The sequence below is a fragment of the Pipistrellus hanaki genome (assembly GCF_964339955.1).
Source record: "Pipistrellus hanaki genome assembly, chromosome: 3".
In the NCBI taxonomy this organism is placed as follows: Eukaryota; Metazoa; Chordata; class Mammalia; order Chiroptera; family Vespertilionidae; genus Pipistrellus; species Pipistrellus hanaki.
The window spans coordinates 188,482,254-188,505,581 of record NC_140505.1 but is presented as its reverse complement, the minus strand read 5'-3'; the positions used below and the strand labels follow the sequence as shown (position 1 = coordinate 188,505,581).

General features: G+C 46.1%; 1 protein-coding gene and 1 pseudogene across 2 annotated transcripts in view; one reads left to right on the top strand and one right to left on the bottom strand.

Moving 5' to 3' along the window:
- ATXN10 (ataxin 10) overlaps window positions 1-15,871 on the bottom strand; it is a 111,916-nt gene extending 96,045 nt beyond the window's left edge. Inside the window, exon 1 of the mRNA XM_084878145.1 lies at window positions 15,539-15,871. Within this exon, the coding sequence (XP_084734271.1) occupies window positions 15,539-15,654 (116 nt within the window). The 5' untranslated portion in view covers window positions 15,655-15,871. The remainder of the gene's footprint in view (window positions 1-15,538) is intronic.
- Window positions 15,872-16,510: 639 nt separating this feature from the next.
- LOC311619594 (small ribosomal subunit protein eS8-like) lies at window positions 16,511-22,585 on the top strand (annotated as a pseudogene). Its single transcript has one exon. The product of its transcript is annotated as a small ribosomal subunit protein eS8-like (transcript).
- Window positions 22,586-23,328: the final 743 nt, after the last annotated feature.

The window sequence follows — 23,328 nt, the reverse complement described above, 5'->3', positions numbered from 1 at the left end:
CTGTCCTTCTAGGAGGATTGGAGGGTGACTGAGTGGTTATAACATCCTCCATAAAGTTCTTTGAAAGAGGCAATAAGCATAGAGTATCTTGGTTCTTCCACGTCTAGGCACAACCATAAACTACAGCAACCAGCCTGACCCAGTGCGGGCAGAAAGCGATCTAGACTGGAGGGTGGGGAAGGACTGACCCGATTAGACTGACGGCTGCAGCAGTGGCGAGGGCAGCTTGCTGCACTGACACTCCTGTCCAAACAGCCCTAGAACAGCGAGTGGCAGAGTGCCCTGCGGAGCGCAGCACACTGTGACTGCCTGTGCCCCTCACTCCACACCCTGGCCTTCACCATCCCGTTAAGGACCCCACGGGCATTCTCCACCAACAGCACATGTCAATAGAGCAGGGCCCAGCCGTCCGTCAGACAATTCAGAGCTGCATTCCTCAGAGATGCCCAGTGGGACTGAGCCCCCGTTGCCCACACAGCTACCAGCTCAGTAAGGACAGTATCTTACAGAGCTGTCTCTCCATCTGGTCCAGCTTCCCTCTCCCGCACTCCTCATCGCTGGGGGTCACTTCTGATTTAATCACCTCATCCAAGTCTTTGCCTCAAATTCTGCTTTGGGGGAAAAACTACTAAGGCTCAGGTGGACAAGGAGATGTGTATAAAGATGGTCTCTGCAGCACTGTCTGAATTACCAAAAATTCAAGCAAGCCAAATAGCCATCAGTAAGAGAAAAGAAAGATAAATTATGATGTTTACAACAGCTGAAGTTAATGATCTAGCTCTCCAGTATGAACACGGGTAACACTCAAAACAAAATGTCCATACAAACAGGAGCTGCAGCCCTGACTGCTTTGTCTTAGTAAATAGAGTGTCAGCCTGTGGTCTGAAAGTCCCAGGTTCAATTCTGATCAAGGGCATGTACCTTGATTGCGGGCACATCCCCCATGGGGAATGTGCAGGAGGCAGCTGATCAATGTTTCTCTCTCATCAGTGTTTCTAACTCTCTATCCCTCTCCCTTCCTCTCTGTAAAAAAATCAATAAAATTCTATCTAATAAAAAGGGAATATGCTAATTGACCATCACACCCTCAAAAATGGCGGCGCCCACAGCCACAAGATGGCAGTACCCAGATCCCTCAGCCCTGCCAGGGCACCTACCTCTGGAGTCCCCCAGTCCCCTCAGCCCCAGTCACCCAGGGCTGGCCCAAGGCACAGGCAAGCCTTGGATGGTGGTTGCCCAGCCACCCAGGGCCACCAGAGGCTCAGGTAACCAGGGCTGGCTGAGGCTTGCGCTGCTGGCAATGGCAGCAGCAGAGGTGTGATGGGGGTGTCGCCTCACACCCCTGAGGGCTCCCAGACTGTGTGAGGGGCAGGCTGGGCTGAGGGACCCCCCCCCCTCCAGTGCATGAATTTTCATGCACCGGGCCTCTAGTATATTTAAACACACATACACATACACACACACACACACACACACACACACACACACAAAAAAAAAAAAAAAAAAAAAAAAAAAACAACCAGGAGTTGCAGAGCTTACAAGCATCCATTTATGAATAAGGGAGAAATGGGATTGCAAAGTGAAACACAGGGGACCCTACCCGATCCCCACCTCCTGGTGTGCACACCCTCTAGGTGACCCCTCCCGGGCTCCCGCTCTGTGACCACTGAAATAGGAAGGAGTCAGGGAGTGCCGTTTCCAGGATGAGGTTATAAAGGCACCACAACTTCCATGCCAGCCGCACGCTCTTGGATCATCTGGCTTTGGAACCAGCCAGCTGCCAGGTGCTGAGCGGCCCTACCCAGGGGTCCATGTGGGAAGGAACGGATGCCACCTGCCAAAGCCACGCGCCAGCCTGGAATCCCAGGCTCAGCCCCAGGCGGGCCTTCAGGAGGCTGCGGCTGGTCCACAGCTTGACTGCAACCTCGTGAGACACGGAGCCAGACCCACCAGCACAGCAGCCCCGGTTCCTGACGTGCATCAACTGCACAACAATAAATGTTTGTGTTTCAAGCTGCTAACTCGCGGGCAATTTGTTCTAATATGGAGGACATGTATCAGTAATGTTTTGGACTTTGGGAGAACAAAACACAATTTTAACACTTGTTGATTTTGCAAGTGAAATACATGGTACTGTTAGATTATATCATCTTCCAAAAATGCATTACCATAATCATGGATTTGTACTTTCACCCAGAGTTTAAAAACAACACTAGATGACAAAAACACCAGGATGAAAGCTACAGATAAGCATAAATTCCTTTTTCCTTAGAGTATACAAGGATGTTTTCTTAAAGGTCTGTTCCTAAATGCAAAATCATCTAAATTCCTCCAGTTATTTTCAAGTAGTCTCTTTTGCTTGTTTGTTTATTTTTTAAATTGATTAAAGTATTACATATGTGTCCTTATCCCTCCATTGCCCCGTCCCCACTCAAATAGTCTCTTTTTTTGTTGGAAATTCTCATAGCTTTTTAAAATTGTTTAATATTGCTTTAAAAAACCTTTCAAGGAATTCAAATATTGACAAGAAATTACTGCCCACAACTTTTGGATCTAAAAACCTATTTTTCTTCCACTGAGTTATTATATGTTTCTTATTCTAAAGTTTCAGAAGTAGTTTTAAAAGCCTCTTAAGACCAGAACCTGATCATGGGATTGAGATAAAATTAAACAGTTAACAAGCACTATTTTAAAATATGCAAAACTCTCAAGAATGGTCACACATTTCACTTCCTTTCACTACTGACTGGAGGCTGCACTGATAATACTGGTGTTTGTGGGCACCAGCCATGTGCTGGCTCCATTCGGACTCTACATAGAGCACATCACCCTGCAAGGCAGGCATTATCACCACCGCCCCCCGTGAAAACCGGCCGGGAGAAGTTCAATGCCTGCCAGTTCACACCGCCAGAAGCGGCAATACTTGGATGTGAAACTAAGCTTATGCCTCATAAGAGCCTTTTTCCTGGGGACGAGTCCTTGGGAGCCAGGCAGCTCTGAGCCGGTAGGCCCATGCATAGGCCCGGAACAAGCCCCAGCCACTTGGGGCCTATGCTCGCAGGCACTGAGCGGCCAGGGGCAGGGCAAGAACATCCCCGGGACCCAGGCGCTCGGGGCCGGCATGCGCACAAGCAGCCAGGGGCGGGTGGGAACGTCCCCTGCAGTGAGCGAGCAGACAGAGGGCCCTGCTTGCCGCTGGCCATGGCAGCGAGGGGCAAGCAGTCCCCTGCAGGGCCCCCACAGAGAGCAGACACCAGGGCTATGGTGGCGTCACGCAGGCAGGTCTGCAGAGAGCAGAGAACCATGGGGAGCAGGCCTAAGCCTCACATCCCCTGAGGGCTCCCAGATTGGAGTGGGTGCAGGTCGGGCTGAGGGACCCACTCCCCGGTGGACAAATTTCATGCACCGGGCCCCTAGTCCTATATAATAAAAGCCTAATATGCAAATACACCAAACAACAGAACAACAGGTGAACGACCGGTCACTATGACACACACTGACCACCAGGGGGCAGACGCTCAATGCAGGAGCTGCCCCCAGCCAGCAGGCCCCAGGCCAGCCAAGGCAGGTGCTAGTGGGGCTCCTGATCACCTGCCAAGGAAGGGGCAATTGAGGGTGGCTCCAGGTTGGCCAAGGCAGGTCCAGTGGGGGCCCCCAGATCACCCCACCGGTCCCCCCACAGATCAGCCCTGATCGCCAGACAGGTCTAGGGACCCTACCCGTGTACAAATTTCATGCACCGGGCCTCTAGTGAGTAAATAATATTCCACTGTATTCCATGTTCTGTTTATTCATCTTTGATGGACATGAGCTGTTTCCATCTTTTGGCTATCCTATATAATAAAAGGGTAATATGCAAATTGACCCTAACACAGAATGACCAGAACAACTGACTACGATGCACACTGACCACCAGGGGGCAGATGCTCAATGCAGGAGCTGCCCCGGTGGTCAGTGCACTCACACCAGGGGAGCTCTGCTCAGCCACAAGCCAGGCTGACAGCTATGAAGGCAACAGTGGTGGCAGAAGCCTCTCCTTCCTCCTCAGCAGTGCTAAGGATGCCCGACTGATGGCTTAGGCCTACTCCGCACAGAAAGTGGGCCTAAGCTGTCAGTCGGACCTCCCCAAAGGGCTCCCAGGCAGTCATAGAGGTCTGAATGCCAGGTTAAGCCTGATCTCCCGGGGAGCAGACCTAAGCTGGCATGTGGACATCCCCCAAGGGGTCCTGGACTATGAGAGGGTGCAGGCTGGGCTGAGGGACCCCCCTTCCCCCCCACCGAGTGCACAAATTTTTGTGCATCGGGTCTCAAGTTGTAAATACTGCTATAATGAACATCAGCACACAAGCATCTGAGTGGCTGCTCTCCATTCTCTTGGGCATATACCTAGGAATTGCTGGGTCATATTCTATGTTTAGCTCATTGTGGAACCACCAAACTATTTTCCACAATAAAAGCATCATTTTACATTCCCACCATCAATGCAGAAGGGTTCCAATTTCTCCACATCCTCACCAAAACCTATTTTCCTTTTTATGGTACTAGTCATCCTAAGAGCATAAAGTGGTATCTCACTATTGTTTTAATTTGCATTTCCTTAATAATGCTATTGAGTACTTTTGTCATGTTTTACTTGGCCATTTATATATCTTTCTTTATAAATCATGTAAGTTTTTTGTCCAATTTTTTCTTTTTATCATTGAGTTGTAGGAGCTCTTTATATATTCTAAAACAAGTCCTTTGTCAGATATAGGTATTGCAAATACTTTCTCTAACTTTGTGGTTTGCCTTTTCATTTTCTTCATTTCTTTTGATGAGCAGACGTCTTTAGTTTTATAAAATATAATTTGATAAAGTCCATTTTTTCTTGCATGGTTAGTGTTGTGTCCTGGATAAATGTTTGCCTACACTGAGGGCCACAAAGATATTTTCCCATGTTTCTTCTAAACATGTTATAGGCCCAGCAGTATGGTTCAGTGGTTGAGCTTTGACCCAGGAACCAAGAAGTCACTGCTTTGATTCCTGGTCAGGGCACATGCCCGGGTTGCGGACTCAACCCCCTAGTAGGGGGCATGCAGAAGGAAATCGAGTGGTGTTTCTCCTCATCGATGTTTCTCTCTTTATATCCTTCTCCCTTCCTGTATCTCTAAAAGAATAATAATAATAATAATAATAATAATAATAATAAACATACGTTAGAGTTTAGATCATGTTTAGATCTATAACCCATGGTGAAATATTTTTTTGCAAATGGTGCATAATGTGGGGTCAAGATTCACTTTAATTCCATTAGCTATTAAGTCATTTTTAGATTGTTTTGATTTTGAGTTTTCAAATATTTGCAAAGGTAAGATACCTGAAACTGACCTCAATTTTTTAATGCAACATTCAGCATTCAAAAAAAAAAAAAGATATAACCAATAACTAAACACAAGAAGACAAAACCGACAATAGAAAGTTATCAGGCACATTCTTAAACTATAATTAATACTAGTACATTCAAGAAGGTAAATGACAAAATGAATTCAACAGTGTAACCTATTTTTAAAATCAAACAGAAATTCTACAATACAATGACTCAAAAATACAACACATGAGACTAAGAACACAATAGATGACAGCAAATAAGACGCTGTCAGAAAAGAGGATTAGAGAACTACAACAAATTAGTACAACGTTTTCAAACAGAAACTCAGAGAGAACAGGAACTAAAGAAAGGAGCCTATGGGCCCTGTAAGTAGAATGTGCAATTGGAGTCCTAGAAGGAAATAAAAGAACAGAAGACAAACAACATTTGAAAAAATACTAGCTGACAATTTTCCAAACTGAAAGAAGACATCAAATCAAGCAGCATTATCCAACTAGGATAATCATGAAAAAGCCAAACATCTCTGCCCTGATGGGCCTTCCATTCTGGAAGGAGATAGAGAATTAAAAAATGCTGTAAATTATTGGATGGTACATTAGAATGTAATAAGTGCTTTCTTTAAAATGAAAAATAGAGTGTATAAGTAAAGGGATTCAGAAGTAGAGGGACGTACCTATGCTATTAAATAGGATGTATAAAACCTTGAAGAAAGTAAACAGAAAAATTATCTTAACTAAACACAGACAGAAGAGGAAAAATAAGCCATCTTGACCAAAGGCTTAAAAAATTATTATCTACATGGGTATGGAAGAAAAAGGCCAATCACACACAATGAGTAGTAAGTTATACAAACAGAAGCTATTCCATGGGAATGTGTTAAGTACCTACAATTCTCAGACTCCATGTAAATGCTAGGCATACAGGGAATGTGAAATGCTCACTTCATTTAGAAACTTAGCTGATGGAGGAGCAATGAAGGTATCAGTTAAGCATGAGAAGAATGTATAGAAAGTAGAATCCAAATGTTACTTGATTTCATGAATATTCAAGAACTGGAACATAATCTCTATAGAAAAAAATTATAGAGCAGCACTATGCAACAGAACTTTTCGCAATGATGGAAATAGTCTATATCTGCATATCAATGAGGTAGTCACTGGCCACTTGTGGCTAATGACGACTTAAAAAGTTACTAATGCAAGTAAGGAACAGAATAATTAATTTTACTTATTTCTAATTAACTTAAATAGCCACATGTAGCTAGTGGCTACTTAATGTACAGCAGTGGCAGAGTATGACAACCAACCTCACTTGGTTCCACATTTTATTTATTTTTTTAAATATATCTTATTGATTTTTTTACAGAGAGGAAGGGAGAGGGATAGAGAGCTAGAAACATCGATGAAAGAGAATCATCGACCAGCTGCCTCTTGCACACCCCCCACTGGGGATGTGCCCGCAACCAAGGTACATGCCCTTGACCGAAATCAAACCTAGGACCCTTCAGTCTGCAGGCCGACTCTCTATCCACTGAGCCAAACTGGTTTCAGCTGGTTCCACATTTTAACGGAGTGGATAAAATGTATTATCTGGATGTATTTCATAAAGATAGATAATGTAGAGACAGGGATATATCACAAAGGTGACTAAAAAGTTGGAAAATAATACTTCTAGGAAAAAGCCAAAAATTGACTTTTTAATACATTTGTATCTTACTTCATCCCAAAAAGAATTTATCAAGACTTGCAAAGACTCAGAGCACAGCAAGAAAAATCACTTGTTAAATGTTAAAAAAGCATATATAGCCCAGCCAGTGTGGCTCAGTGGTTGAGCATTTGACCTATAAACCAGGAGGTCATGGCTCCATTCCAGGGTAGGGCGCATGCTGGGGTTGAAGGCACAATCCCCAGTAGGGGACGTGCAGGAGGCAGCCAATCAATTATTCTCTCCCATCATTGATGTTTCTCCCTCTTTCCTCTCTGAAAGCAATAAAAAATATTTTTAATGCAGATATGTACATTTTAAAAAAGTATAATACTGCCGAAACCGGTTTGGTTCAGTGGATAGAGCGTCGGCCTGCGGACTGAAAAGTCCCAGGTTCGATTCCGATCAAGGACATGTACCTTGATTGCAGGCACATCCCCAGCAGGGGATGTACAAGAGGCAGCTGATCGATGATTCTCTCATAAATGTTTCTAACTCTCTATACCTCTCGCTTCCTCTCTGTAAAAAAATCAATAAAAAATATTTTAAGAAAAATTAGAAATTTTTTTTAAAAAAGTATAATATAAACAAAGTAAGTTTAAAAAAAGAATTAGCTTCTGAGAAGAAATAGTAGGCAAGATCTTAATACTAGTAATTTATGACCATAGCAGGTTTCCCTGAAAACCCCAAAATTAGAATTATCACCTTTTTAATAGCATCCATAGCTTTCTAAAAGGCAGATTAAGCACAACTGGGTTCTTGGTCGCTTACAGCCCAGTTACCTAATAGCAGGCGCTAAATGGCACCTACCAGGCATAAACACCGCGCTACACATACAGTGTTACAGATCCTCACAGTAACTACAAGTGAGAGGTGTCAACCGCATTTTTTTTTAAATAAATCTTTATTGTTCATATTATTACAAATGTTCCTCTTTTTTTTCCCCTCCATTGCTCCCCTCCACCAGGTTCCCACCCCACCCTCTGCCCTTTCCCCACTCCCCATTGTCCTCATCCATAGGTGCACAGTTTATGTTCAGTCTCTTCCCGCACCCCCCACTCCCCTTTTCCCCCGAGAATCGTCAGTCCACTCCCCTTCCATACCTCTGATTCTATTATATTCACCAGTTAATATTGTTCATCAGATTTTTTAATTCCCTGGGTTTCTATTTTATTTATTTATTTTTTAAATATATTTTATTGATTTTTTACAGAGAGAAAGGGAGAGAGATAGAGAGCTAGAGAAGAACATCAACCAGCTGCCTCTTGCACACCCCCTACCGGGGATGTGCCTGCAACCAGCGTACATGCCCCTGACCGGAATCGAACCTGGAACCTTTCAGTAAGCAGACCGATGCTCTACCACTGAGCCAAACCGGTTTTGGCTAATTCCCTTGGTTTTAGATTCACTTGTTGATAGTTACTTATTTGTTGTTCTTAATTTTTATCTTTATCTTCTTCCTCTTCTTAAAGAACCCCCTTCAGCAATTCATATAATTCTGGTTTGGTGGTTATGAACTCCTTTAGCTTTTTTTTTATTTGTGAAGCTCTTTATCTGACCTTCGATTCTGAGTGATAGCTTTGCTGGAGAGAGTATTTTTGGCTGTAGGTTCTTGCTATTCATCACCTTGAATATTTCTTGCCATTCCTGTCTGGCCTGCATGATTTCTGTTGAGAAATCAGCTGACAATCGTATGGGTGCTCCTTTATAGGTAACTACCTGCTTTTCTCTTGCTGCTTTTAATATTCTCTCTTTGTCTTTTGCTCTTGGAATTTTAATTATGATGTGTCTTGGTGTGGTCCTCTTTGGATTCCTTTTGTTTGGGGTTCTGTGCGCTTCCTGGACTTGTAAGTCTAATTCTTTCACCAGGTGGGGGAAGCTTTCTGTCACTATTTCTTCCAATATGTTTTCGGTATCTTGCTCTCTCTCTTCTTCTGGGACCCCCATAATTCTGATGTTGGTTCGCTTGAAGTTGTCCAGAGGCTTCTTGCACCATCTTCAACTTTCTGGATTCTCTTCTCTTCTTGCTTCTGCGAAGGAGTGTCCTCTGGCTCTTTGTTTCCAAATCTTTGACTTGCTTCTTGCATTCTTCTAGCTTGCTGTTGGGTGTCTGTATAATATTTTTATTTCAGTCAGTGTATGTTTAATTTCTACTTGGTCCTTTTCCATATCCTCGAGGGTCTCTCTCATATACCCAAGGGTCTCGCTAAATTTATCAGCCTTCTCTAGAAAATTCTTGAAAAACCTTATAACTGCAGTTTTGAACTCTATATCCAGTTGCTTGTTGTCCTCCATTTCTTTCGTTTGTGTTCGTTTCCTTGTCTCCGCATTTTCCCAGCTTCCCTGAGTTGGTAGGGTGGCTTTGTGTGCTAAGGTCTCCTATATGGTTCAGTGGGTCAGTCTCCCCAGTTACCTGAGGTGGACGCTCTTGGTGCACCCCTTTGTGGACTGTGTGTACAGCCTTGTGGTAGTTAAGTCTTGATTGTTGTTGGTATCGCTGGGAGGAACTGACTTCCAGGCCAATTGGCTGTGAGGATTAGCTGTGTCTATGCCAGAAGACAGCCTTATTCGACTAGACTTGGAAAATTGCAAAAGCCTCTGTGTTCAGCTTGGATGGGGTGGAGTTTCAGGGTGGAGCCTACAGCCTTGGCTTCCTGTCAGCCCCGCCCTATGAGTTCCTGAGTCTCAGTGTTCCTCAGTGTCCTTCGGTACTCGCTGCAAGCACCTCTGAAAGGTGCCCTCGAGTTTCGCACACTACCAGACAGTCTAGTCTCTCCCCCAATGAGCCCGGAACTAGGGTTCAATGCAGTTGGAAGTGGGGTTGGAAGTAGGATTCAGTGCAGCCCAGAGCTTTTGTCTCCTTCCCGCTAGGGCAAGCCAGTGGCACAGTCTACAGTCCATCCTCTGTGCGCAATGTGCGCAACTCCGGGGCTCTGCCTTTCGCCGCTCCCCTGAGTTTCTCGCCCAGAACTGGGGTTCAGTGCAGTCCGGAGCTTTTATCTTCTTCCCGCTAGGGAACACTAACCAGGCACTCAGCCTTCCTCCTCTCTGGCTCTGTCCTTTCCACACCTGAGCACCGTGTCTCCATACCTTAGGCTTTTACAGCTCCTCTGATTTTCCTTCTGGTTTTCTCTTTCCTTCTAGTTGTAGAATTTCCAGTCAGTCAACTTTCCTGTAGTTCTGGATAATGTCCATTTTGTATTTTAGTTGTATTTTTGAAATTGTTGTGCGAGGCTACAGTTAGGCATTTACCTATGCCGCCATCTTGGTTTCTCCTCTCAACCGCATTTTCAAGTAGAAAAATAAGAAGTCCAGAGAGACAGAAAATCCCAGGTCCTACCTGGTTCCCAAGTCAATATTCTTTCCACTACAGGACACTCCGTCACTCCAGTTATCACAGACAGAAGCTAGTTTTATAGCATCAAATCTTCGATGGTGCACAAAATACATTTTTTTAGCTAACATGCAAATCTTGTCCCATCAATTACTTTCTTCTTTGTCTGATGTTTTCTATCTGCTACTAGCGGCCTCACTGTGCTTCACCTCTCCCATCCAGCTTCTGGCATTGAGGCCGTCCTTCCTCTGGGCTCCTCTGCAGTGGAGGGACCCTCTCAGAGCACTGGATCTGGTCTAAACCAGGAGACCCCCCTGAAGGCAGCTAGCGATCTGTCCAAAGACACACAGAGAAGCAGTGGAGAACCAGGACCAGAAGTCCGTCCTTACGAACTCCCATCAAGTCTGTGCCTCAGCAACAACCGCTCCCCGCCCAAGACCTGCACATCAGCTCACATCCTGGTCTCCACACCCTGCCTGGAACAGGCCAGGCCCCAGAAGAACTGGAGCCAAATGTGGGCAGCACCTGTGTCCTGCTTCTCCCCTAATAATCCATTTGGTCCCTGTCCATACAACTTGCAAATATTTTCAACGTTTATCCTGTCCCTCCCCACAGACCCTGGCCTGATTCAGCACTGTTCTCTTTCACGGGGGCTTCTGCAGCACTCCTTCAGAGGCCTCTGCCTCCAGCCTCCCCTTCTAATTTAGCGCCGAGAAGGGCAGCCTGAGAGCTCTTTGTAATATGCAGATCTTATCATGCCACTCCCTAGAGGGGACCTTCCCTGTTCCCCATGAACTCCCCACAATGGCAGGATAGGAAAAGGCCTTGAACACTGACTCTGGGTCTTGGGTTTTATCCAGTTAGAGAGGGGTGTAATGGCTGAATGTCTCCTGTACCAGATACCTCCCTGTTATTTCATTTAACCCTTTTGGGAACCGTGCAAAATCAGCCTGTGGTCCCTCCGCATGTACTGTTCTTCCTAGTTAGCCCTCTCCCCTGTCAGCCAGGCAGCCAATGTCATCTAAAACCTTTCCTGGCTCGTCCATGATCCAACCAACCCATATGGTCCCCTGCCCCACCTCTTCATGCCTAGATCCTCCCATTAGTTTGTTTACACAGCAACTTGCCTAATATGCTTGGAAAAAGGGATGTCACCTTCACCTTTGTACCTGACTCCCAGCACAGAACCTGTTTCACATGGGTGCTCAAAATGGCTGGCAACTAACCAGAGGTTCATCTGGTTCAGATCTGCTGAGGCATTAACTCAGCCAACACATCTGCCATCAGTGCCACATCAGTTAACATGACCTCCCAAAAAGCATCCAGCACTCTCTCAGCGGACACCCACCACTGTGAGCTGAGGCAGGAGTGCTCCAACTACAGCGTCCAGGTTAAGGACCTCCAGGGAGCATTTGGGCCCACCCACCTCCATCACCCCTTTCTTGTGTGCCCGCTCCACCCTGTGTGTGCAGCCCATGGCTACACAACGGTCCGCTGGCTTCCCAGAACAGGACCTTTCACAAAACCTGGCATTTGGGGAACACAAACATATGAAGAAGTGACAAGATGAGCTACTATTTACTTAGTACTACTAGGTAGGTGTACTAGTTAACAATGAGGATTTTTTTCAATAGATGAAGTTATACATATGTGTACGTATGTGATTTGATATTGCGCTGTTTTGTTGTATTCACAACAAGCTTCAAAACTTCATATGTCAAATTTGCTGAAGGTGTTAACATCATAGATATTTTTATGCTTAAAAATGTCCAATTTCCTACCAAAAAAAAAGAGCATTTACCGGAAGTTTTAATTCATTATTTTGAAGAAAAGTGCGCTGATGGGGGGGGGGGGGGGGGCAATGGTATATGTACACAGATAATAATTTAATAAAAAAAAAATTTTTTTTAAAGGGGCTGCTGGCGGCTGCCAGGCGGGGAGCGGTCAGGCCCGGAGCAGCCGGGTCTGGTGCGGCCAGGCCCGGAGCAGCGGCTGCCAGGCTGGGAGCGGCCAGGCCCGGAGCAGCCGGGTCTGGTGCGGCCAGGCCAGGAGCAGCGGCTGCCAGGCTGGGAGCGGCCAGGCCCAGAGCAGCCGGGTCTGGTGCGGCCAGGCCCGGAGCAGTTGCTGCCAGGCTGGGAGCGGCCAGGCCCGGAGCAGCAGCTGCCGGGCTGGGAGCGGCCAGGCCCGGAGCAGCCGGGTCTGGTGCGGCCAGGCCAGGAGCAGCGGCTGCCAGGCTGGGAGCGGCCAGGCCCGGAGCAGCCGGGTCTGGTGCGGCCAGGCCAGGAGCAGAGGCTGCCAGGCTGGGAGCGGCCAGACCCGGAGCAGCAGCTGCCGGGTTGGGTGCGGCCAGGCCCGGAGCAGCGGCTGCCAGGCTGGGAGCGGCCAGACCCGGAGCAGCAGCTGCCGGGTTGGGTGCGGCCAGGCCCGGAGCAGCGGCTGCCAGGCTGGGAGCGGCCAGGCCCGGAGCAGCAGCTGCCAGGCTGGGAGCGGCCAGGCCCGGAGCAGCCGGGTCTGGTGCGGCCAGGCCCGGAGCAGCGGCTGACAGGCTGGGAGCGGCCAGGCCCGGAGCGGCCGGGACCTGAGCAACCGGGCCCAGAGCAGCCGGGTCTGTTGCGGCCAGGCCTGTAGCAGCAACAGCCAAGTCCAGAGCAACTAGGTCGGGAGCGGCAGTGACCAGACACGGAGCAGCTGGTTGTGGAACGAACCAGAGCAACAGAGGCCAGGCCCGGAGCAGCCAGGCCGGAAACAGCTCGCTCCTCGCCTGTACCTGCCCACGGCTGCCTCTCAGACATGGCTGGAAACTTTTGTGGGAACTTGAGGGTCTGCTGAATCAAGTGATGAAAGCTTAGATCTGAATGTGTTGAGTTAGTATAGCGCTGGGGTGTTGATCTGTGAGTGCCTTGGGTGGGGCCTGGATGAGGCTGGTTGACCTATTTGAAAATGTCTTTTGTGTGAAGTGTATCATTGGGCATGTGGAGGTATTATTGATATGAGAAAATGCTAAGTAACAGATTTACTATCTGAAAAGGGATTTACTATCGGGGAAAGGGAGGGAGGAAGAGACTGAACATAAACTGTGCACCTATGGATGAGGACAATGGGGGATGGGGAGGGGGCAGAGGGTGGGGTAAGAACCTGGTGGAGGGGGGAAGAAATGAGGAACCTTTGTAATAATATGAGCAATAAAGATTGATTTAAAAAAAAAAAAATAAATAAAAAAAAAAATAAAGGGGCTGCTGACAGTTATCGTATACTTCAGGAAACTTATGGTGAACATGCTCCATCTCAAGATACTTGTGAACGCTGGTTTAAACACGCTTTAAAAGTGATGATTTTGATGTGAAAGACAAAGAACATCCAGGTCAACAGAAAAAGTTTGGAGACCAACAATTACAAACATTATTGGATGAAGATGGATGTCAAACTCAAAATCAGCTTGCAGAAAGATTAAACGTTGCTCAGCAAACAATTCCCAGTGGTTTACAAGCAACTGGAAGTGTTTTAAAGGAAGGAAAATGGGTGCCACATCAACTGAACGAAAGACAAATGGAAAACCGAAAAGTCATCAGTAAAACGTTGCTTCAATGGCACGAAAGAAAGTCTTTTTTGCATCCAATTGTGACTGGCCATGAAAAGTGGATTTATTTTGAGAATCTCAAATGCGCAAAATCATGAGCTGATCCAGGTCAACCATCAACATCGACTGCAAGGCCAAATGGCTTTGGAAACCAGACAATGCTCTGCGTTTAGTGGGATCAGGAAGGTGTGGTGTATTATGAGCTTCTAAAACCAGGTGAAACCGTTAATACTGATGGCTACTGACAACAAATAATCAATTTGAACCACACTTTGATCATGAAACGACCAGAATGGGCCAGAAGACACAGCACAATAATTTTGCTTCATGATGACGCACCATCACACACTTCAAAACCAGTTAAAGACACGTTAAAAGATCTTGCCTGGGAAGTATTACCCCATCCGCCATATTCACCAGACCCTGCTCCTCCAGATGGCCACGTGTTCCAATCGATGGCACACGCACTCTCTTTTTTTTTTTTTCTTTTTTGCACACGCACTTTCTGAGCAGCACTAAAGTTCTATTGGGACGGTATCCACAAATTACCTGAAAAATGGGCTAATGTGTAGCTAGCCATGGACATTACTTTGAAGACAGCACTTTTGATGTTTCTCTTGAAATTATCGTGTTTTCTTTTATTACAAAATCCGTCATTACTAACCGGTACAGCTAGTAAGTGTCTAGTCTATGTACTAAGGGTTTAATGCCTAATCTCATATGTTCCTTACAACAATCCCTCCAGGGAGGTACTACCCTGTTTCCCCGAAAATAAGACACCCTCTGAAAATAAGATCTAGCGCATGGAAAGATAAGACATCCCCTGAAAATAAGACCTAGCACAACTTTGGGAGAAAAAATTAATAGAAGACACTGTCTTATTTTCGGGGAAACAGGATAGGACTGCACAGCGTTATTCCTATTAAACAGATGACAACACTGAGGCCGAGATTAGAACAAACTCAAACACGCACTGAGGGCATCACAGACTTGACACTCTCGCCTGCTACTGCATTTATTCCTCTGCCCCGCCCAGCAACGAAGTGATGTGTCCACTCCCCTCGTTTAGAAAGGAGTCCGAGGCTTCTAGAAATCCGTCACCTGCGCAGCCTCTAGGCCAGGGAGCACACCCGGTCTGCGGGCTCCTGGGCCTGCTGGCCGGGCTGTGGTGCCCGGCGGCGGCGTGTCCTGCCCAGTCTCTCCCAGGGCCGTCCCGCCCGGGGGGCCAGGCCTGCTGGCAGCGCGGACAGGCGGTGCCAGCCTCGGGCCCGCCTCGGGCCTGACGGTGACCCCAACGCCCTGGGACCCCGCGCCCTGTCCCCCGCTCCCGCCCCCAGCCCCGCAGCTGCAGGTACAGGAGCTCCGTCCCCAGCGCGGCCGCGGGCGGCACAGGCCCGGGCTCCTCAGGCCCCGCTCCGCGCCGCCCCCGCTCGGCGCCCCGAGGGCAGGCGCGGGGCAGCGGGCTGGGGCCCGGCGGCCCGGGGCCCGAGCGCTCCGCCCGCCCGCCCAGGCCTCCTCCCGCCCCCCCGCCAGGCCGCGCCCCGCCGCCCGTTACCGGTTCCGCTGCTCCTTGAAGAGCGCCGTGAGCGCGCGGAGCGCCTCCAGGTCCGGGATGGGCGCGGGCGTCATGATGCCGGACAGCCCGGCGGGCGGCGGCCTGGGCGCCGCCATCTTGCCGAAGCCGGGGCTGACGAGGACGAGCGGTGGCCGAGGCGGAGCGGCGGCGGGAAGGCGGGAGGAGCGCCCGCACCTCAGGCCACGCCGCTCCGGCGCCCGAAGCCCGGCCTCAGGGAGAGCGCGCGCCGGCCCGGATCGCCCGCGGCGGAAGGGCTGTGCGCGCGGGGAGGGGGCGGCGGAAGTGCGGCCCGAGGGGAGGGGGCGGGCGGAAGTGCGGCCTGAGGGGACTAGGCTCGGGCGGAAGTGCGGCCCGAGGGGAGGGGGTGCGGGCGGAAGTGCGGCCCGAGGGGAGGGGGCGCCGGCGGAAGTGCGGCCGAAGGGGAGGGGGCGCCGGCGGAAGTGGAGGGGGCGCCGACAGGTTCACCTGAGGGGGAGGAAGAGGGGGCAGTTCACCTGAGGGGGAGGGGGAGGGGGCAGTTCACCTGAGGGGGAGGGAGGGGAAGGGGACAGGTTCACTGAGGGGAAGGGTGGGGAAGGGGATAGTTTCACCTGAGCGGGAGGGGGATGGGGAGGGGACAGGTTCACCTGAGGGGGAGGGAGGGGAAGGGGACAGGTTCACTGAGGGGAAGGGTGGGGAAGGGGATAGTTTCACCTGAGCGGGAGGGGGATGGGGAGGGGACAGGTTCACCTGAGGGGGAGAGGGAGGGGGCAGTTCACCTGAGGGGGATGGGGAGGGGACAGGTTCACCTGAGGGGGAGGGAGGGGAAGGGGACAGGTTCACTGAGGGAGAGGGAGAGGGAGGGGGCAGTTCTCCTGAGGGGGAGGAAGAGGGAGGGGGAGGGGCAGTTCACCTGAGGGGGAGGGGGAGGGGTGAAGGGGCAGTCTGGGGAGGATGAGGGGGCCTGCAGACTGAACACCATTTCCTTTGGGTGAAGTGATCAGTGCCGGACTCCAGATTACTGGGAGCTGTCTGTCACCTTGCAAGGCTCAGGCCCTGGAAGCTCAGTTCCGCTTCCCCAGACGTTTACCAGGCACTTCAAACAGGGCCAGAATACATTGTTCCAGCTCATCAGGGGCTTAAAATACAATTATAAGTCAAGGAGCTAAATTCTACAGCCATAAGCTAAGAATTATTTTTTTCCTAAGGGAAATGAACATTTTTTACAGGAATCAGACAAGGTTCTCTGGAGGGTGTTTGTAACTCATCTATTTTATTTCCATGCCCTTGATCATATCGTGTTGCTTCCAACAGGCACTATTGCCAAGCACTGTGCTAGGTGAGATGATCCCAACCCTGAAGGAACTCAGACTATTGGGAGACAGGCAGACGTGACCGAGGACAGTTAAGGACTGTAGGGGACTGTACAAATGGCTGTGGAACCACATAAAAGACATAGATACGTGCCCCCTACGATTTCATTTGAAGAGTAGGAGTGTTTATATCATGTGGTGTTTTTTATGTTTTTTCCTAAATAAATGTAGACACAATAATAAGCACCCCCAGAGTATGCAGGAGAAATGAATCGTGCACAAGCAACTTACTTGGTATTGTAATTCAGCCTTACCCATTTAACTGACTACATAATCATTTCGTTCGACTAATATTTCTATGTGCCAAGCATTAGATCACCTAGCAATGCCTAAGACAATTCAAAATGCTTAACAATCCTTAGAAAATATTTCCCCTAAAGTTTAGCCTAGATCAGTGATCAGCAAACCGCAGCTCTGTTGACTAGTGAGTTTGCCAACCACTGGCCTAGATCATTGCAATATAATCCTGATTGGTTTCTTTGTTTCTATTGCCTCCCAATATTCTAGATCCTTTAAACATGCAAGTCAAATACTTGCAGGATTTGCTTCCTTATCTGCTCAAAGGATCTAATGAGTTCCCCTTATCAATCTCTTTTTTTGAATCCTTACCTGAGGAGTGAGGATATTTTTTCCATTGATTCTTAAAGAAAGTGGAAAGGAGGGGACAGGTGGAGGGAGAGAAACATTGATGGGAGAGAGACACATCAATTGGTTGTCACACACACACACACACCCACACCCCGATAGGGGTGGGGATTGAACCTGTAGCACAGGTATCAGCCCTTGATCTGGAATCAAACCAGAGTTTGATTCTGGTACACATCCAATGCTCTAACCACTGAGCTTGCCGACCAAGGCTCCCTTATCAATCTTTAAAATTGTAACAGTAACACACCACCCAAATTCCTGATCCTCAGGAATTTTTCTCCATAGCACTGAACACTTTCTGTGTCATAGTTTATTTCTAACTATAGGCCTGATGCACGAAGATTCATGCAATAATGGGCCTTCCTTCCCCTAGCTGCCAGCATCGCCTTTCACTCTGGCTGGAGCCGCCTTTCAGCCTTCCCTTGCTGCCTAGAGGCCCAAAGGAACTGGGGTGGTGTGGAATGCCTGCGTTGTCGCCAAGGCAATGACACAAGCCGATCTCCTTGTCACCTGTCTGAACACCATTTCCTTTGGATGATCAGTGCCCAACTCCCGATTACTCAGCACCTGTGTATGCAAATTAACCCACCATCTTTGGTGGGTTAATTTGCATACTCACTCCTGATTGGCTGGTGGGTGTTGTGAAGGTACAATTTGCATATTACTCTTTTATTAGTGTGGATTAGTTTATTGTTACTTATCTATTTTGTTTACTGCCAGAATTTACTCCATCTCCTAGAAAAGGACCTACTATAAGGTAATTGTTCAATAAACATTAGTTGAATTAATGAACAAAGAACATTTCTGAAAGATATATTTTAGGACTGTGATTGCATTTTCTCTTCCCAGTAGGCACCAAGCCATGGGCATCTCTCAAGACAACTGGCACAAGTGCCACGGATGAGGGACAAGAGAAAGCCCTATCAGAGGAAGCAATTATATGAGCTGGGCCGCCCTGCTGCCAACAGTAAGATCAGCATCCACTGAATACACACAGTCAGAGCGCGAGGAAGCAGCAAAAAGTACAGTGCCTTGAGGCTAGATATGGGCAACTTTTCCTGGGGCTCTGGAGTTGTACATGCAAAACCAGTATTACTGAAGCTGTCTACAATGTGTCTAACAATGAACTGGTCCACACAAGGCCCTAGTAAAGAATTGCATCCTGCTCATTGACAGCACACCGAGCAGACAGTGGTACGAATCCCACCATGTACCGTCTCTGGGCCACAAGACGGGTCAAACTGACTCCTAAGGATGAAGAGACATTTGAAGAACATTGAGAAGGAATGTGATAAAAGGGGAGAGAATGCCACAATCAGCAGTCTTCCAGAGGAACAGTTCCAGCAGGGCCAGCTTCTTGCACACACTGCTTCAAAACCAGGCCAGTGTGGCTGTGCTGCAGGTGGCTGTGTGCTGGCGGGCAAGGAGCTGGACTTCTCTCTGAGGAAAATCAAGGCCCAGAAAGGGCCTATTAACCCGTGTCACAAAGGGGGTCTACAGTCTATGGAAAAAGATAAAAGATATTTTCAGAAAGGAGAAAGAAAATAACAATCAAAAAGAATACAGGAAAGTGGAAGGTTGGAGGACAGGAAGACAAAAAGTATAAGGAAGATTAAAAGAGAGAGATAGGCTAGAAGTGTGGGCAAGGAAGAGAAACAAGAATACTAAATTGGTTAAACAGTGGAGTGTTATTTACTGCCAGGAATCGGCTGGAGGATTTTCAACCTTGACTGAATTGACAAGACTAGGTTAATATTTCACTTGGGCTAAAAGGCATTTTTTTAATGTTATGCAATCTTATGTAATTGTTTACCTTAGATCAGCAATTTTCTACCAGTGTGCTATAAAATTTTTCAAAGCATGCAAAATGTGACTATTGAGTGAGGGGCCCTGACTTCTTTTTAGATTGTCAAATTAAAAAATTACAACAGCCAACACAACAATTGCCATCTGATGTGAATGAATCAAAATTATATCTATTTTTTGTCAGATTGGCAAAAAAAAATTTTTTTTTGGTGTGTCGCAGAATTTTAGTTATTAGTTTCTGTGCCATGAGATGAAAAAGGTTGAAAGTCATCGCCTTAGGTAAACATGCCATCATGTTGATGCACCTGAACGAAACTTCAGATGAAATCTGTGATCTCAGTTTGTCCTGAGCCTGCTTCAGAAGACCTAGATCAGCAATGATCCAGTAGTCAAGAAGTAAAAGTAAATAAAAAGAAAGGAAAGGAAAAATAGAAAACAAAAGAGAAAGGTGAGGTGCAAGCAAAATTTGGACCAAAGTGTATATGGTTTTTGTACAGAAAAGAGAGAAAGAATACTGTTAAAAAGAATGGAAGATGAATGATGGAGAGAAAACTTCTTGCTTGTGCTTGCTCCTCTATCTCACTTTGATTCTCTCACTAGAAAGCTTATGCCATGGCTGCCTATGCCACCAATGCATCATGTGTCAATCAGGAAAAGCTCTGGTCAGTCTAGACCTCTCTTGGCTCTGACTTTTCAAAGACAGCTTTGGGCTGTCAGTGTGTTTATATACCACCTTCCTGCATCTGAAGGCCCTCAAGTCACGGATTTTGTCTTCCTCATTTCATCCAGGACCAAGCTCAGTGGCTTGCACTTAGAATCTATGCTATAAAAATGTACTGATGCCCTAAACTGTTTGGTTCAGTAGATAGAGCATCAGCCTGCTGAGTGAAGGGTCCCAGGTTCGATTCTGGTCAAGAGCATGTACCTTGGTTGAGGGCACATCCCCAGTAGGGAGTGTGCAGGAGGCAGCTGATTAACGTTTCTCTCATCTATGTTTCTAACTCTGTATCCCTCTCCCTTCCTCTCTGTAAAAAAAAATTTTTTTAAATATATTTTTAAAATGTATTGAACTGAAAACTTTGGAGCCTAAAGGAAAAAGTAACAGAATAGTGTAATTGTTAAGAGCAGGGATCAGCAAACTGCAGCCTGTGAGCTGGATCTTTCCCACTACCTATTTTTATAAATTGTATTGGAAACTGTCACAGTCATTTACTTCATATTACTTATTTGATGCTACAGTCAGAGAGTTGAGTAACTGTGGCAGAGATTGTATGGCCCAGAAAACCTAAAATATTAACTATTTGGGTTTTTGTAGAAAAGGTTTGCCAACCTCTGGTAAAGAGCATGAGATGGTGTGAATCCTGCTCTCCTTTCTTGGACAAGAAAACATCTCTTTAAGCCTTTTCTTTTATTTGTAAAATGAAGCAGTACTAATACCTACTTAATTTGTCTCAAGGTATAATTGGTAGTAAGTGACCAACAATAGACTGCTGGTATTTAAGCAATAGTTCTGATCTTTCTAGAAATGGTTGCATTGTAAGGATCAATGATTGTTATGTAATTTGTAAAGATAGCAACCGAATTTCCTATTATTGCTACCAATCCATTTTAAATGTAATTTTTGTATTTCAATTTAGCCAACATTTTTAAGCATCTATCATGAACTATATTGGAATCTACTATTACAAAGATGAATAACAGAACGCCTCAACCATCAATCAGATCTCAGTCTATTAGAGAATCCAGAAATATAAACTTATACTGATGAAAAAAATGTAATAATACCAGAAAGAATGTACAAAGAGCTAGGAAACTGGGAGATGAGAAAGGGAGTACAAAAGAAGACACTTAAGCTGAATCTTTAGATGTACACTGGACAAGAAAAAAAAATGAAAGTACATTCCAGAAAAACGGCCTAAGCGGTTGGTTTTATATCTGAATTCTACCCAACACAAGATATAATCTCTGTCTTACACAAGAAGTTTCACAAGATGGAAAATGTTTCACTTCTAATAATGACAGGCTAGGTTATTTAAAGCAATCCTTTGAATAAGAAAAACTTAAAAAATACTGCAGGAAAACCCTCGCCAGTTTGGATCAGTGGATAGAGCATTGGCCTGCAAACCGAAAGGTCCTGGGTTCAATACCTCGGTTACAGGCTCCTCCCCAGCCCAGGCCCTGGTCAGGGCTCCTGCAGAATGCAATTAATCGATGTGTTTCTTTTACATTGATATTTCTCTGTCTTTCCCTTTCTCTTTCACTCTAAAAATAAATGGAAAAATATCCTCAGGTGAGGATTAAAAAAAAAAGGCAATAAGAAAGGTGAGCATTCAGCTTCATCTATATGACCATCCGAAGTATAAAGCAATAATAAAGCAACCATGTGTCATGAGTTTAAAACTAAAGAATTGGAATGTTTATGGCATGGTTCTGCTCCAAACCGTCATGAAACCACCTGGAGACTTTGCCTCCTCTGGCATCCAAATTCATGTTCCCAGGTCTCTCAGAATGCCTCTTCCGCATAGGCAACAAAAGAAAAAATAAGCAAATTGGACTATATGAAAAATTTTAAATTTTGTACATCAAAAGAGACTACACAGAGTAAAAAGGCAGCTCTCAAAATGGGAGGAAATGTTTGCAAATCACATATCTGATAAGTTATTAATATCCAGAAAAAAACACAAAGAACGCCTAAAACTCAACACCAAAAAATAATAATAATAATAATAATCTGGTAAAAAATGAGGAAAGGATTTGACTAGACATTTCTCTTAAGAATATATACAAATGGCCGAAACCGGTTTGGTTCAGTGGATAGAGAGCATTGGCCTATGGACTGAAGAGTCCCAGGTTTGATTCCGGTCAAGGGCATGTACCTTGGTTGCGGGCACATCCCGGGTAGGGGATTTGCAGGAGGCAGCTGATCAATGTTTCTCTCATCGATGTTTCTAGCTCTCTATCCCTCTCCCTTCCTCTTGGTAAAAAAATCAATCAAATATATATTTTTTTAAATATATATATATATATATATATATATATATATATATATATATACACACACACACACACACACACACACACACAAATGTGGCCCACAAACATATGAAAAGATATTCAACATCACTAACAAGCACAGAAATGCAAATAAAACTAGAAGACCACCTCACGCTCATTAGCATTGCTATTATTTAAAAAAAAAAAAAAAAAAAGACACCAGAAAATAACTAACATTGATGAAGAGGTGGAGAAATCAGAACGCTTGTGCACTGTTGTGGGTGAGGAAGTAAAATGGTAAAACCACAATGAAAAACAGTATGGAAGTTCTTCAAAAAAATTAAAGAGGGAATTACCACGTGATCCAGCAATTCCACTTCTAGGTATATATCCAAGAGACTTGAAAGGATCTCAGAGGGATATTTGTACATCCCTAGTCAGAGCAACATTATTCACAAAAGCTAAAATGTGGAAGCAACTCAGTGTTCATCAGTGGATAACTGAATAAGCAAAACACGGTTCGTCCACATAGTGACTATTATTCAACCTTAAGGAAAGGAAATTGGCATATACTACAACATGGAGGAACCTTGAAGACATTAAGCTGAGTGAAATAGACCAGAATGTGTGATTCCGCTTACATGAAGTACTCAGAGTAGTCACATTCATTGAGCTAGAAAGTAGAATGGTGGTTGCTAGGGGCTGGGAGAGAGGAAGGAATGAAGAGTTTTTAAAAGATGAAAAGAATTATAGAGATGAATGGTGGCGATGGTTGCACACTGTGAAAGCACTTAATACCACTGAACTGTATACTTAAAAATGATTAAGATAGAATAGAAAAACTTTATTTTATGTATATTTACTACAAGTGTAAAAATTGGAGGAAGAGGAGAATCCAAGATGGCTGCTCGGGTAGACACCTAGCCGCAGCCGCACGCAACAATTTCAATAAAATACAACTAAAATATA